The following is a 15,463-nucleotide window of genomic DNA, read 5'->3' on the forward strand; positions in this document are numbered from 1 at the left end:
TGTAGACAGCTTTTTTCTGTGTGCATTTTACTTTGAAAAGCTGAACACCGATGCAGGCAAACATGAACTGTAGTAGAGTGGTGACGATCATGATGTTCCCGATGGTCCGTATAGCCACAAACACACACTGTACCACATGCTACATACAGTACACACACACAGTGAGAGAAATTGAGTTTGCAGAACAACAATGGCAGAGGAAGTCTCAAACTATTTTGTGAAAATGAATTACACTAACATTCAAAAGTATGGGGTCTGTAAGACTGTTGTTTAATTAAGAATGTTTTAAATTGATCAAAAGTAACAGTAAAGACTTATCTGTTACATTTAAAACAAAAAATAATATTACAATATTACGGTATTTCATACTGCTATATATTATTTTTAAATAAATGTAGCCTTAGTGAACATAAAGGACTTCTTTCAAAAACAAAACAAAAAAACTTAAAGAGCCCAAATTTTTGCATGTACTAAAGATTAGAGTATGGAAATGTGAACTTAAGTTATAATTGACAGAAATATGTTCATAATTGGCAAATTACATACAGTATATTCATGTCTTTGAAACCTTTGCCAACAATTACACATGCAGATAAAGCACAGACACAAACACACTAAAAGATGTACCTTGAGTCCTTTGGCTCTGTTGATTGCTCGAAGTGGCCTCAGAACTCTGAGCACCCTAAGGATCTTCACTACAGAGATGGCACTCGAACTAGTACAGAGAAATTGCAAGCGAGGTTTGACTTTGTATGTGTGCATGCAAAAAGAATAGACTGATTTTAATTCCTTCTTCAGTGTCTCTTAACAGTGTGATTCATATGGTTTCATAAGCAATCAAGTCATTACCCCTTTCACCTCATCAGAGTGAATACAGGTTTTTCACCTTTTTCATACAATTTTGTGCCAAAGTAAATACTATCAATATTTAAATTAATAATAGATTTTTATGTATTTATTTGTTTTCACATTTGCAATGCATTTAATGCTGGATATGGGAGCCATCTTTATTTATCCACCAGAGGGCGATGCATACACTTACATACACTGATCCATACAACAGATATCTCACAGTTTTACAGTTATTCTGAAAAGGGAACTTTTGATATATGAGTGTAGTGGACTTACTGCAAGAAGAAGGAGACCAGAGACACACTGACCACCAAAAGATCCAACAAATTAAACCAGTTTCTACAGAAGGAACCCTGATGGAGGAAAGCACCATGCACTGTCATCTACAGAGAGAAAAGGGAAGGGATGTTTGAAGAAACACGAGGGCATTATATCAGTGTAGCAACACTTCAGTTGTTTATAAGAACATTTGATTGATTGATCGGTACCTTCAGTAAGATCTCCACAGTGAATATAGAAGTGAAAGCATAATCAGCATAACCCAACACCTGTAGAGAGCAAAAATCAGTTCCCCTGATATAAAAAATATATATATTTCTCACTGGCATGAATGATGTATGCTGACAGATTTGTTGCTTCCATTGCTTTTAAAGATTCCTATCAAACAATCATGGTCTGAACCCTCACCATAATGTCTTCTTAAACATTCAGGGAAATAATTGCTTGATAACCATTAGTTCAGGACCTTGACCCCAGTTCTGACCCCAAATCATAATACTGATTGCTTGATCCCAGTGTTGGTCCAGGACTAACAAGGATGCTGAACAAAGAACATGTCCTACTTAAGGTAAATCATGTTAAGCTATATGTTTGTGTTTGTGTTGGTGTGTGTGTGTGTGTGTGTGTGTGTGTGTGTGTGTGTGTGTGTGTGTGTGTGTGTGTGTGTGTGTGTGTGTTTGATGGTCAGCTGATTGAGGGATGGCGTTTCCCAGCTGGCACTGAAGAGATCGTCCAACATGCCTATCAGGACAGCTGCAGTAAATTACTATTTATGATGCTGCTTGTGTGTGAGCAGGAAGCTCACATTGTTCCTGAAGGAGTGAGCTCTGATAGGGTCCTCCGCAGCCAGAGAAATGCTGCTGAGAATGATGAAGACCAGGATGAGATTAGTGAAGATGTGGTGGTGGATCAGGGTATGGCAGCCCCTTCTTATTCTGGAGGAAGGCACAAAGAGAACTGTGGTTAGCTGTGTGTTGTAAAATGATTAATTTTTTTTTTAATTTATACAAAATATAAAAATATATATTATCTACATTGCTCAACTCATGGAGCACATGAGGAAACATAAGACAAAAGCATTTTACACGATTATGAATATGCTGTGTCCAAAACCACTCGTTAACTATTAAGTACATAGGGAATGTCACAAAAATAATTATTTGAGTGTATGTGGATGCATTTCCATTATGTTACATATATGTTGCATCCCAAATAATTCCAGATTTTGCAACTGAGTTTGTAAACAGAGGGAAAACGTATGTCCTTGCTGTTTAAACTACAAAAATAAAACAGATTTGAGTAAGATATGATTTTTACCATTTATCTTAAAGTTAAAGAGATTTGACTTGTTTCCTGAACATAGGGTGAAATTCTTCTGAGAAGGCACACATTTTATTTCATTGAAAAATAACACATTCCTGGTGAAAATATGAGGAAACACTATTTATATGTTTATGGTGGAATGAGTGCCAAAAATATAGTATCCTAAATGGGAAAAAAGGCCAAGTAATTTCTGTGGCATAACACAAAATACTGTTATATGACTATTTTTATGTTGTATGTTGTATGTTATATGTTTTATTTTTATGTTGTATTTTTTCCCCAAAAAGTATTTTGGAATAGTTGTGGAATACATGGAATCCTTGCGTAAAGTATTTTACATAAAGAAAATATTTACAGAAATACATATTTATATAACAGTAACAACTATTTAATTTTTACCCAAAATGTATTTTGTTAGCTCACCCTCAAGTCATTCCAAACCTGTATGACCTACTTTCTTCAGCACTAAAGAAGACATTTTGAAGAATGTAACCAAACAGTTTTGATAACCATTGACTTCCATTGTATGGACGAAAAACACAGACACAAAAAATAAAAAAAAATAAAAAAAATTTGTTCCAAGGAAGAGAAAATCTACAAGTTTGGAATGATAAAAGTAAATTGTGACAGAATTAATTTTTGTGAGGTAACTCACGGGTTGGTCTTGCTGAGGCAGAAGAATGCACTGCCCTCTGGGATTGGTAGAACTTTCTCTTTAGGAGGAGCAAAGTCAGCAACATTGAGCTGAGTTATCCCTTCTTCCAGCAGAGAAGAACAGAAAGAAAAAGAGAGGGAGAGATAGGCCGAGAGTTAATGAGATCACAATCTAGCTCTATCACCACCACTAAACCACAGGACACTCAAGAAGGACTGTTAGTGCAATTTGTGTGTGCTGTAAGATGAGTAATTATGGTCACAAATGTCTTCACTACAAAACATTTCAGAATGAAAAAAACTGTTCCAGTGCAATATGCTGACTAATGTCTGTGGACTTTACCTCCATCATCTCCCTCTTCAGGCTCCTCCTCTTCCTCATACTCATCATCCATGTCCACCTGTTGAAAACAGAATTCAAGAAAGACATCAATGTGACAAATCCTCAACAACAACAAAGACAGAGGAGTCTGATTTCCATACCTTCACCTCTTTGTTCTCACTTTCAACTTCAACCTGTTCCTCTTTTTTTTCTCTGTCAGGATCAACAGAACCACATGTCATAATTTTTGGTTTTGGTTTTGGTTTGGTTTTGCATATATGGTACAGTGGGTGAAAATGTGTCTATTTCAATTTTGCACAAAACAATTATCAGCATAACAGTTTCAGTAAAATGTTGAAATTAAAAATTAACATGAATGTCAGAATGTCTTAGCATTTGGTTTATCTCCCTTTTGCTTTAATGAAAGAATCGTAATTCTTATAAGTTTGTAAGGTGTCTGATTTTGTTTTCTTTTAAAACTTTTCTTTTTTGCTTTTTCTAGGTTTAAATGGGATTTTAGTATCTTAGATTTTGAGTGTGACTACAGTGTATGTTTAAGAATGATAAATGCATATTCTGTCATATTTAGAAATTTAGATGAGGTGAGATTTAAGATGATCTGAGATGGTTTAAAAACACACTCATTCTTCTTATTGTCTCCATCCCCTCCAGCTAAGTTGTCAACAGCAATGGCCAAGAAGACGTTCAGCAGGATATCTTATAAAGCAGAGGTTAAGATCCAACAACCATACAAACAGAAAGATAACAAACCAAAACCAACATCAACGACAAAACAGAAATCAGGATTTGCGCTAAGGGTGGAAAGATATGTTTTCTTTCAATCAAAAAACAATGTTGTTGAAATAGTGTTAAGTTGGAAACTAGTATTTCACTAATGACGAAAAGGCTGTGGGTTTGATTCCCAGGGAATGCTTTAATCAATCCAATGTATGCCTAGAATGCAATGATGCAAGTGCAAATCGCTTTGTTAATGAATGTTATAAATGTAAGTGAATAAAACTGTTGGTGTTTTGTTTATGATATCAGATAAACAAAATTAAAGCATAATAAATAAGCAAGTGAAACTGGTTTCAGATAGAAAAGGATACAATTACCACAAATGAACAAAATCACAAAGTAAAGACAGACTATCATTCCAGGGAAAACTGGGCCGCCGTATGCCATGATACCATCATACATTACTACATTCCAGTCTTCACCTGTTAATATCTGAAGAGAAAAAAAGACCTACAATTAGCACAAAAACCTTCATAACTCAGCTATACAAAACAATTTAAAACAATGACTTCATTAACTTTATACTTTAAATGCATCATGCTTCTTTAAAAAGCATTGTACTGTACATTAGATTTTTTATTATTTTTCTGCTTATTAAATAACAAAACGTAATTTTTATACAGTTTTAGGGGAGTTTATTACCTGAAAGCAGGTGAGCAGGGCCTGAGGGAAGGAATCAAATGTACTTCTCTTGGTTTGTGTCTCATCAAAGTTGAACTTCCCTCCAAATAACTGCATGCCAAGAAGAGCGAAGATGATGAGGAAGAGGAACAGCAGCAGCAGCAGGGAGGCTATGGACTTCATGGAATTCAGTAACGAGGCCACCAGATTGGACAAAGCCGTCCAATGGCTAAGGAGGACAAGTGGAGTAAGAATTAGCAGGGTGGAATTGTGATAGGGAAGGAGAGAAACAACAGGAACAACACAAAAAGACACCAGAGGAAAAGGGGAATTAATTTTTCTTCTAGAAAATAACTAAATCACACATAGTTTTTAGACATGCTCTATATTTGACAGGGTTGCAAACATTAGAAACCTAAAAACACTGTAAAAAAAATGCTGCTTATTAGTGTTCGACCGATATATCGGCCGATATTTGACATTTTTCAATTATCAGCATCAGCTAATACATTTTTCTGTTTTGGCCAATGTGTTTGAGGCAGGACTTTTATTTTGATGGTGCTGAGAACAGCATTATATTGTTATTAAATATTTATTTATTTGTGAAAAATACTTTGTCATCTAAAGTATAAGTATGTTTATTTTACACATTTATTTTTTAATCCATTGTCAAATGATTTTTTAATTTCTTAAATATTAATAATAATTAAAAATATATATCGGCTATCACCCCCCTGCTGTCCAAGATATCGGCATCGACTGTCAAAAAAACAATATCGCTTGACCACAACTGCTTATATGATATTAATTTTCTTCAGTTTTAAAGAGTTTGCTTATTTGTACCCAATTAAAGGAAGTGGTGAAATTGTTTAGGAGGCCCGAGTACCGTGTGACTTTGAAGATCCGAAGCAGGCGGACGCAGCGCAACACTGAGATGCCGAGCGGTGGCATGATCTCCATCTCCACTAGAACTGTCTCCAGAATCCCACCGCACACAACAAAACAGTCGAAACGGTTGAAAAATGCCACAAAATATGCCTGCAACCCCAGACTGTACATTTTCAACAACATCTCCACCGTGAACAACGAGAGAAGAACCTTATTGGCAATATCTATGAGAGAGACAGAAAAAGAAAGAGGCGGATATATGTCAACATGTAGGTCATTGCTAACACCATGTTGGACTCCTTTCTTTAAACCTCAGGAGAGACACATCAGTAAGAAAACATCTGCTAATAAGAGTTTTATCAATAAAAGTGTGGCCGATGCTGTGAAACAGTACACATGCATGTCAGTGAGGTGATGTTTGGAAACACCTACATACCCTGAACGTCTGTGAGCCAGTCTGGTTGGTTATAATGTTCTGAGGCACTGAGAGCCGTGTTGAGGAAGACCAGGATCAGGACCAACCAATAGAAAGTCACAGATTTCACTGCTGTACGACAGTTTCTGCGGATGTAACGGTTCCAGCGGCGCAGGGTACGACTAAGCAAACACACACAAAAGTACTTATCACTGTATGTGTATATATATATTTTTTACAGTTAAATAAAAAATTCCATTATACACATGTATATATTATTGTGAATTATATGTATGTATATTTACCAAAATATACATATTGTTATGAATATACATAAAATCCAGAACAATAAGTCATGAACCAAGTGATCAAAGCTGTTATAAAAATACATGCACTGCAAAAAAATTATTTACATAATCTGTATTTGCCCTTTATGCCAGAATAAATTATCTGTAAAATACATCATCTTGATGCGATGTATCATACATGCAGATATTTTATTCTGGCAAAAATATCTAAACATCTTTATTACAAAAGAAATGTTCTTGAAAAGTAGAACTGCATAAGGTAAAACTTAAGTTTATTAAATTAATATTTTCCCCCCAAAAATGAAAATGTGCTGAAATGTTACTTAACTTCAAGCCATCGAAGATGTGGATGCGTTTGTTTCTTCATTGGAACAGATTTATAGAAATTTTGCTTTACAACATGTGCTCACCACTGGAGATATCTGTAATATATTTGTTTGAACTCTCATTCTGATGGCACCCATTAACTGCAGAGGAATTATGGGTGATCCAATGATAGAATGTTACATTTCTCCAAATCTGTTGTGATGAAGAAACCAAGATAATTTACATCTTGGACGGCCTGAGGATGAATACATTTCTAGCACATAGAAATTTTTAGGTGAACTAATCAAGTTCAAAATAAAAGTTAAATAAAGTAAAAATAAAGTTTTTATAGCCCCAATGACAAATTTCTTGTTTCGTTTTAAGTATAAACCTTTAAGCATGAACTAAATTTAGCTAGATTTATATTTTAAACAAAAAGCAAAGTTTATATATCCAGTTGGCTGATCCTGAACTACTAGTTTTTCCTCACAGTTACTCACCAGCACGGGAGCTTCATAATGCGAGCACTAAAGTCAAAGGACGGTGAAGAAAACAAAACGACAATGAGCTCAAAGACCATCACAACACAGAGCAATTGGCAAAATGATGGCAAAAAGAAAAGAAAGAAAAAGAAACAAAGACAGCCAAAGAACCCAGAGTAATGAGCTGACTTGTAAAAGCACAAAGAAAAGAGAACATAATGATCTGCAACTGAGAAATTAAGAGATGACTCTTCATTATAGCTGATAACAACTTTCATTATTAAGCCAGCTGGACAACACAATGAGAAATGTAGTTGTTTAAACTGTTTCTAATTATAATGGGTATGTATGTGTGTGTATATCTTTACCAGCAAGCAGCACAACAATCTGTGTGCTCCTCATCTATGTTTTCAGTGTTCACGGAAGCTGTTTCACTGGCTGGAAGACTTGCTATGAAAATAGCGTGTGAAAATAGGAAGAGAGCAAAATATACACAGAGACAGGAAAGGACATTAAAAAAGAGAGATATAAGAGAGACAAAGAGAAAGAAAAATGTCGGCCACACATTGACACAGTTTTTCAGAAAAGCAATCTTTTTGAAATAGGGTCAAAGCACTTATTAATATGGGTCCAGCCAAGAGATGTGATTTCCAACCCCAGATGTGAATTACACAACTAGACCAGACAAAGTTGTGGGGGGCTATGTATAAAGTAGTGGTGAAGTGAAGGGGTCATGCGTCTCGTTCTGATTGGTCGTACCATGGGTTTCGTTTGAGTGGCTGAACCAGCCGAATTTCCCCCTCTTCTTATCAGCTAGGTCACGCAAGGTCACACCTGAGAGGAGATTGAAAGATGGTGAGAAAAAGAGTGAGAGACATGGAATAGAACAAAATGAGAAATGGAACAAATGGAAAAGCAGGTTGGGGAGAAAAATGGCCATGGTTCTGTCTGAAGATGTTTGTAGATGTCTTACATCTTATATTACACAAACGTGTGGCATCGGGGAAAACTTTACCCCAAACGTCAAGAGTGAAATGAGATGTTTAATTTCTTAATAGTATATAGAGTCCTCAGTTGAAGGTCAAATCTGCCCCTTACGACTCTATACTGATCTGCAAAAATAATGATTAATCTTTTGGGGTCCAGGGTAGAGTAATTTTATTAATAATTATCTAATACAATAGTATTTATCATTATTTGAAATAGATTTTTTTTTTACATTTTCAATTATTTTTTTTATTTAACTTTAAAGTTTCAGTCATTTTGTTATTTGCTTTTGTAATTTTTATTAGTCATTTTTTAATTCAGTTTTTAATTAATATTTACATTTTATTTTTTAATTATTTCAGCTTTATTTATACTAACATTAACTAATGTATTTGTAAGAGGGTGATTTGAGGTGCTAAAAATTCAAAACGTAGTTAACAAATTTTACTTTACATTTTAATTAAATGTGCAAATATATATATATATATATATATATATATATATATATATATATATATATATATATACATATATCTGACTGATCTTGAACATTTCTATTATTACTCATTTTACTTTCAAATCTCTGGTCAGAAATCATAAAATTAATCACAATTATTTTACTGTATTGACAACCGTAGTTTTAAACAGCAAGAAATAATACTATATCTAACATCAATAGTGGTTGCAAAGTAAATATTCTACAGATAATATTTTAATAAATTGCTTTGGCCTTAGTCACTTTAAAATGGTGCTTAAAACTTCTCTCATTTTATGTGAATGAGTCATCATAAATTATATAACTGCCATTAGATTTTAGTTAGGGGGACCTCAGAAAGGGTTCAACATATTTGGGGCCCTTGGGGTCAAAACATTTGAAAAAAAACATTTATTATTAATTGTCTCTGTATGGTAAACTAGTATAGGAGAAACAGGTGATCAACAAGTGATATCAAGGACAAAGGGGTCTAGATGATTTAACAGAAGAAGAGATCTCACGTCTGTTCCCATCCTCATCAAACTCATCAATGTCCTCAGCCTGAGTGAGCCAGTCCATATATCCACATAGATCCTCCTCCATCTGCTGTCTCTCACGAAGCTTCTGGAAATCTCCGCGAGCTTTCGCCTTCTCTCTCTCCTTAGAGAATTCTCTACACACAAGTATGGCCTGTTAGACAAGCAAAACAACACGCACAATACAGAGGCAAACACACACCGTGGACCTTCACACTCTGTTTAATGGAGAGATAAGCAGCACGAGGCAGAACTTTGGGGAATCCTGCAGTCTACAGGAAATCAAACTGCTACTATCAGCAAGTGGGGACTGTAAAACATCTGATATCTGCTCATCTACAGCTGTCCTCTGTTACTCACACAGACATGCAATAAGTTAGAATGCACAGGTTTTAATGTCATGAAATGACAACGTCTTAGCTCATAAATATTAATTGGGTTATGAACTAAATGTTTAAATACTTAATTTGTCATGTGATGTATCTATGTGATGTATCATGGTATTTATGCTTTCAAAGTCAAAACTGAAACATAAACAATAACAAAAACAGTTCATACTGTACTTGCCCACAAACACATCTATCCTATAAACTCACCCGCTCAACACACCCAACACAAGGTTGAGAACAAAGAAGGATCCAAAGATGACCAGACTGACAAAGTAAACCCACGGCAGCTCAAAACCAATTGCATCATTCATCTACAGAGATGAACACACAGGCAAAGGCAACTGTATCAGTGTTGCACACAATCACTTCCTTAAAAGAGAATTATGGCCCATTACAGTCAATCTGAAGACACAGCTTACGTAGTTACCCAGTACAAGACGTCTGTCCAGCCCTCCATTGTGATGCACTGGAACACTGTTAACATGGCGAAGAAGAAGTTATCAAAGTTAGTGATCCCGCCGTTTGGTCCGTCCCACTTTCCCCTGCATTCTGAGCCATTGACAGTACACTGGCGACCGTGACCCACAAACGCACATGGGACTGGATCATCGTCTGCATAATTATCTGAGAAAGATAAGAGAGAGACAGATGGAGTAAGACAGAGAGTGACAGGAAATCCACATAAATATTTTATGAGAGTATGTGTGGTTACTTGTGCCTATAAAATAACAGGTGCGATGCATTCGTCCGATGAAGAGCTCCAGTCCAATGATAGCGTAGATGATGATGACAAAGAGGACAAGAAGAGAAATGTGCAACAGGGGAACCATTGCCTTCATGATGGAGTTTAACACAATCTGCAGGCCTACACACACAGAGAATATAGAAATGATCATAATGGTCCACAATCTGTTACCCAAAACTTTATATTAAAAAACATTGTACTTTTGAATAAGAAGAAACATTCTCATTCTAACTGTTTCTGTCCATTATATCAGTTTAGCATTTTATTATTTTTGCAAATAATGTATTTTAAAATAGTCAGCATTTCATTAAAACATATTTATTTATTTTAGGCCAAATGTTCTATTATTAACATGGCATATATGTTCAAAAGTCAGGGGTTGGTAAGATTTTCCCTGTCCCTTAGATTAACCAGACTGCATTAATTTAATCAAAAATACAGTAATATTCTGAAATATTAATGCAATTTAAAACATTTGCCTATTTTAATATATTTTAAAATCTAAATTATTCATCTCATGGTAAACCTGATTTTTAACGCAGCCATTACTACAGTCTTCAGCGTCATATGATCCTTCAGAAATAATGGTAACATTCTGATTTATTAAAAATACTGAAAATATTTTGATGAATAAAAGGTCCAAAAGAAGATTTTGAAAACAAAACATTTTTGTAACAAAATAAAAGTTGCTGTTGTCACTTTTGAGCAATTTAATGAAGCCTTGCTGAATCAAAACATTAATTTCTCTTTAAAACATTTTACTGACAACAAACATCAACAAAAACATTTTATTTGAAAATAATGTTAAAAATGACAAAATGTGTGTGACTTGTCATTCGATTATCACCATGAAGAATCTTTTTCATCTCATCTTTGTTATCGTCAAAATAAAATAAAAATAAATCTGTCAACATTTTTTCTAACATTTTATATAAATGACTGACTGACTGTGTGGTTGATAGATTAATTGACTGACACCATGATCAATTTACCTTGATCAAGACAATAACAGCCAGAACCATAACAGCATTTCAGCTGCACATAGTGAGGAATTTTTTATGTGTGTTTTCCAGTAAATGTAATGGGTATTTGAACAAGAAGAAGTGTCCTTGTTCAATGTCATTTTGCCTCACTGGGAGAACTGCCAGTATTAACGTGCAGGTGAGCACATGAGGGAGAAATACCATCATTCATGCCAGTAGGCAGGAAAGATCCAGAACCACAGCTTCTAATTGTACTGTAGTGGAATAAGGCAATGGTTTTCATGATCCTGTTTTCTTGACCATCTAGTTGTACAGTAGCAAATGGAATTGTGTTTTCAGCACCATGGACAGTGCTCTTAGAAATAATCATCTTAATATTGTAAAGACAAGCAATAAATGACAAGAAATTAGTTGGTGAATGATTCAGGAGTGTGTGGCAGTGGGTCTTATTTTGAAATGACTGCAGAACTGCACAGCCTCAGCCTCAACTACTGAGGATACTGAATGAATATTTAGGCCTAAATTATCATGACACTAGAGAGGTTGATCTACACCAGCCCCTCTGATTAATTGTTATTAACTATTAACTGTTCAAAACACTGGTGCATCACACAAGCACATCACTCCATACAAAAACTCCATGACTGTTTTCTCTTAGAATCCATTACTGAATAGTTCATAACTATGTAAACCAGATTAAATCAGGCATCACATTTTCTAACTTGTTTCATGTTCATTTTATTATGAACACAAACTCACTAGGCACTCCTGAAACCAGTCTGAGGGGTCGTAAGACTCTAAAGGCTCGGAGAGCTTTGACATCCAGACCTCCTGGTTTCCCTGGCATGTGGGAAGTTGTTTCACCAGACTTATGGGTAACAGTCTCCAATACCACACTGAACAACCTGCAGAACACAAAACAGCAAAAGCAAATTCACACAAATATGGCTCATTAAATATACATAAAATTCTAAAATGTAAAAGTAATATGAAAAATAAAATTAAGTTCTTCTGAGCTGTCACTTTAAAATCTGAACTTCAATTATTTGTCAAGATTAAAAAACATTTTTCATATTGATTTTCATATGCATATTGTCATATGTTTAAACTAATAATTAGAGTGTTTGATTATTTGGTTTAATTTTGCTCATACTTTCATACATACAAAAACTAAATCTAAAAATATACCAAAATTAGATGGCATGTTACTAGTCATTTTAGCAAATCTGACTAAAATGAATATGAATTGTCAAAAAGTGAACTAGGTCATTTTTACTGAATCTATAAAATAGAGTTGAAATAAAGCTACCAGACTAGCAGGTATGGTCTGATTATGAAACTAGTTCTTTTTAGGGTGTCAAAAACATACAAAATGACCAGTGCAGCCTGGATTATGAACAAAGTACTCTTTTTAGTGAATCAAGTACAATGTGAAAAGTGTAACCTGATTCCCGAATGAATGAGTATTTTGAGCCAGTTCTTTTTAGGGCTTCAAAATATACAGCGTGACCAGTATAGCCTGATTCTTTAACAAATGAGTCTAATGAGCCTGTTCTTTTTTGTGAATCAATCACATACAGTGAGACCAGTGTAGGCTGATTCCTGAAAGCATGACTCTTATAAGCTATACAAAGCGACCAGAGTCCCCAAATGAATTACTTACAAGCCAGTTCTTTTCAGTGGTTTAAAAACATACAGCGTGACTTGCAAAATTCTATTCCCAAATGAATGTAGTAGTGGAAGCTGGTTGGGCAACAATATTTGTGGCAGCTATCCCAGCTATCTTTGTGCTTTCATGCATACACATGCACGTACAAATACTCTTAGGGTGACATCAGTATTATAAGCAGGAGTAATATAATGTTTAATGCTGTGTGTTGGGAACAGATCCACCTGCTCATTAGCGGTTCTCTCTGTGAGCTTAATGAAATCTCTAATCACTACTAAAAAAAGCTCTCAAAATTGCACTCAAAAAGACAGTAAATGCCGGGCATAGTCATCTTTCTTTAGATAATTAACCATCACTATGACCAACTGGCCATTAATGACACCAGAACAGCTGTTTACTCCCATTTTAGCAGGACAGAAAGAGCTCTGGAGATTGTTGCTCTTTAAATACACTCTATGGTGTGCACAGGAAGCAACTGAGTTTAAATACGATGTCCTATGAAAGACTGATTCTTTTTTAGTGGATAGAACTTGTATTTACACACTTCTCACATTCACAAACATTAAGCACAGGGCTGTAGAGCATGGTGTGGGAAATTAAGGTTAGCGCCTAGTCTCTGTAGGTCAGATTAAGACACAGTGAGCGAGCGGGAGAGAGGATTGACAGCCACATCTGACCAGATAATCCGAGAGAGAGTGGTTGAAAAAAAGTAGAAATGAGGGAAACAGGGGGTAAAGAGAGCAGCAGGACAAGAGGAGAATTGCTGAATAAGAGAGCTGCTGCTGGCCATTACACAACCTGAATAAAAACCAGTTATGAAAATTAATATGCAAGTGAATCATTGGAGAGAAGGCTGTGATGTTATTATGACTCATTTTTAAATGAAAACAACATCAAACAAGGGTGAATGGATGGTTATAGAGTGGCGAAGATGGTGCCATACCCTACGATGACGATGACAAAGTCCAGTAAATTCCAGCCGTTGCGGATGTAGGAGCTCGGGTGCATGACGAGGCCGTACGCAAGGATCTTCAGAAACGTCTCGATGGTGAAGATGATCAAAAACACATATTCAACTTGTTCCTAAAGAGACGCAAAGAGAAGAGAAAGGTCAAACACACTTACAAACAACATACATTTAAAGGGTTGCAGGTAACAATAAGATTATTGTCATATTGACCTATAGATCCGATTGTAATCAGATTGTAATTTTAAAAATGATTGTTGATATTGATTTTATTTATTTATTTATTTTACTTTTTGCCTTCATTAATTTATTTTAAATGAATTAAGTGATAAATTAAGTTTTAAAAGTACAAATATTCCATGTAGTTGCTTAATTAATATGGTCACAAACCTGAAAAGAAAGTTTGAGGCATACAAATCATACCATCAAAACAATATTCAAAAGCGGATGCAATAAAAATAAGCATATTAATTGTTGTCAGAAAAAAATAGACTATATATATTATAATAGGTAAGTGTGTGCACTGGTGCTCTTGAGCTGGAGCTGGACTTTAAAACGGGAAATCTGTGAGTATTTCAAAGGATTACTATTCTATCGTCCTCTACTTTCTCCACCTCCCTCTCGCTTGCCACTGCTGGCGTACGACAGCAGCCTGTCCACAGTGGTAGCACACTTGTGTGCACACACATACTACCACCATATAAACATACATCTGTATAAAACACAAGACAATACCATATGGACAGTAACAACCATACTCATACACACTGCTGTTCTTGATTTGATGTAATGGCCTACAACATAAACTTCCCTTTGCTGGACCGTATGTCTCTGTCTGAAGTATGCAGAAGCTTTAAGAAAACCAACAGGAACAGAACATCCATGAACTATTTCTGAAGCTCTCAACTGCATATCCCCTTCCTTAGATGCACAGATAGACCATGGAAATTAATGACTGCTGAATTAATAATTAATGTTTATGTAGTATAATTATTTATAAATATATATATATATATATATATATATATATAATGAAACTAATTGAATTGTCTTCTTTTTAGGGCTTTTGTCAGCACATATTGGTATGTGCAATTAATCACAATTATTTCAATGAATTCATCTAAAAATAATTGAATTATTTCAATTATTGAAGACAACATGAAACCAAGATGATGGTTAGTTAAATATAACAAACAATATGGCAGAGCAAAAGACCAACCAGCTCTGTGAGAGAAGAGACTGGCAGCAAACACAGACTCATTAAATACATGCCCCCTCTTTTGCACCTGGAATCCAGGATGTGGCTTTAAGCATCAGAACAAAAATGGAGAGCAAAAGCGAGAGTGAGAGAGAGTGAGAGAGATGGGGTGATGGGGGAAGGGTGATGAGAGACATGGGAGGAAGAGTAAGCTGCTTATCAGGACCATTTAGAGCAGCCAAACGAACAGGCAGATCGTACAATCT

General features: G+C 35.3%; 1 protein-coding gene across 1 annotated transcript in view; it reads right to left on the reverse strand.

The window, feature by feature from the left end:
• Positions 1–15,463, reverse strand: part of LOC132114639 (voltage-dependent L-type calcium channel subunit alpha-1D-like) — a 44,679-nt gene that overhangs the window by 11,897 nt on the left and 17,319 nt on the right. The window contains exons 4-25 of the mRNA XM_059522873.1: positions 13,976–14,115; positions 12,123–12,268; positions 10,348–10,500; positions 10,063–10,259; positions 9,843–9,946; positions 9,232–9,383; positions 8,008–8,082; positions 7,617–7,698; positions 7,267–7,293; positions 6,174–6,334; positions 5,736–5,961; positions 4,871–5,078; positions 4,540–4,660; positions 4,072–4,147; positions 3,592–3,643; positions 3,452–3,509; positions 3,110–3,212; positions 1,937–2,066; positions 1,341–1,400; positions 1,129–1,235; positions 628–715; positions 32–139 (exon numbers count right to left, since the gene is read on the reverse strand). Coding sequence (XP_059378856.1) covers positions 32–139; positions 628–715; positions 1,129–1,235; positions 1,341–1,400; positions 1,937–2,066; positions 3,110–3,212; positions 3,452–3,509; positions 3,592–3,643; positions 4,072–4,147; positions 4,540–4,660; positions 4,871–5,078; positions 5,736–5,961; positions 6,174–6,334; positions 7,267–7,293; positions 7,617–7,698; positions 8,008–8,082; positions 9,232–9,383; positions 9,843–9,946; positions 10,063–10,259; positions 10,348–10,500; positions 12,123–12,268; positions 13,976–14,115 — 2,574 coding nt within the window. The remainder of the gene's footprint in view (positions 1–31; positions 140–627; positions 716–1,128; positions 1,236–1,340; positions 1,401–1,936; positions 2,067–3,109; positions 3,213–3,451; positions 3,510–3,591; positions 3,644–4,071; positions 4,148–4,539; positions 4,661–4,870; positions 5,079–5,735; positions 5,962–6,173; positions 6,335–7,266; positions 7,294–7,616; positions 7,699–8,007; positions 8,083–9,231; positions 9,384–9,842; positions 9,947–10,062; positions 10,260–10,347; positions 10,501–12,122; positions 12,269–13,975; positions 14,116–15,463) is intronic.

Source organism: Carassius carassius, chromosome 34 (genome assembly GCF_963082965.1).
Source record: "Carassius carassius chromosome 34, fCarCar2.1, whole genome shotgun sequence".
In the NCBI taxonomy this organism is placed as follows: domain Eukaryota; kingdom Metazoa; phylum Chordata; class Actinopteri; order Cypriniformes; family Cyprinidae; genus Carassius; species Carassius carassius.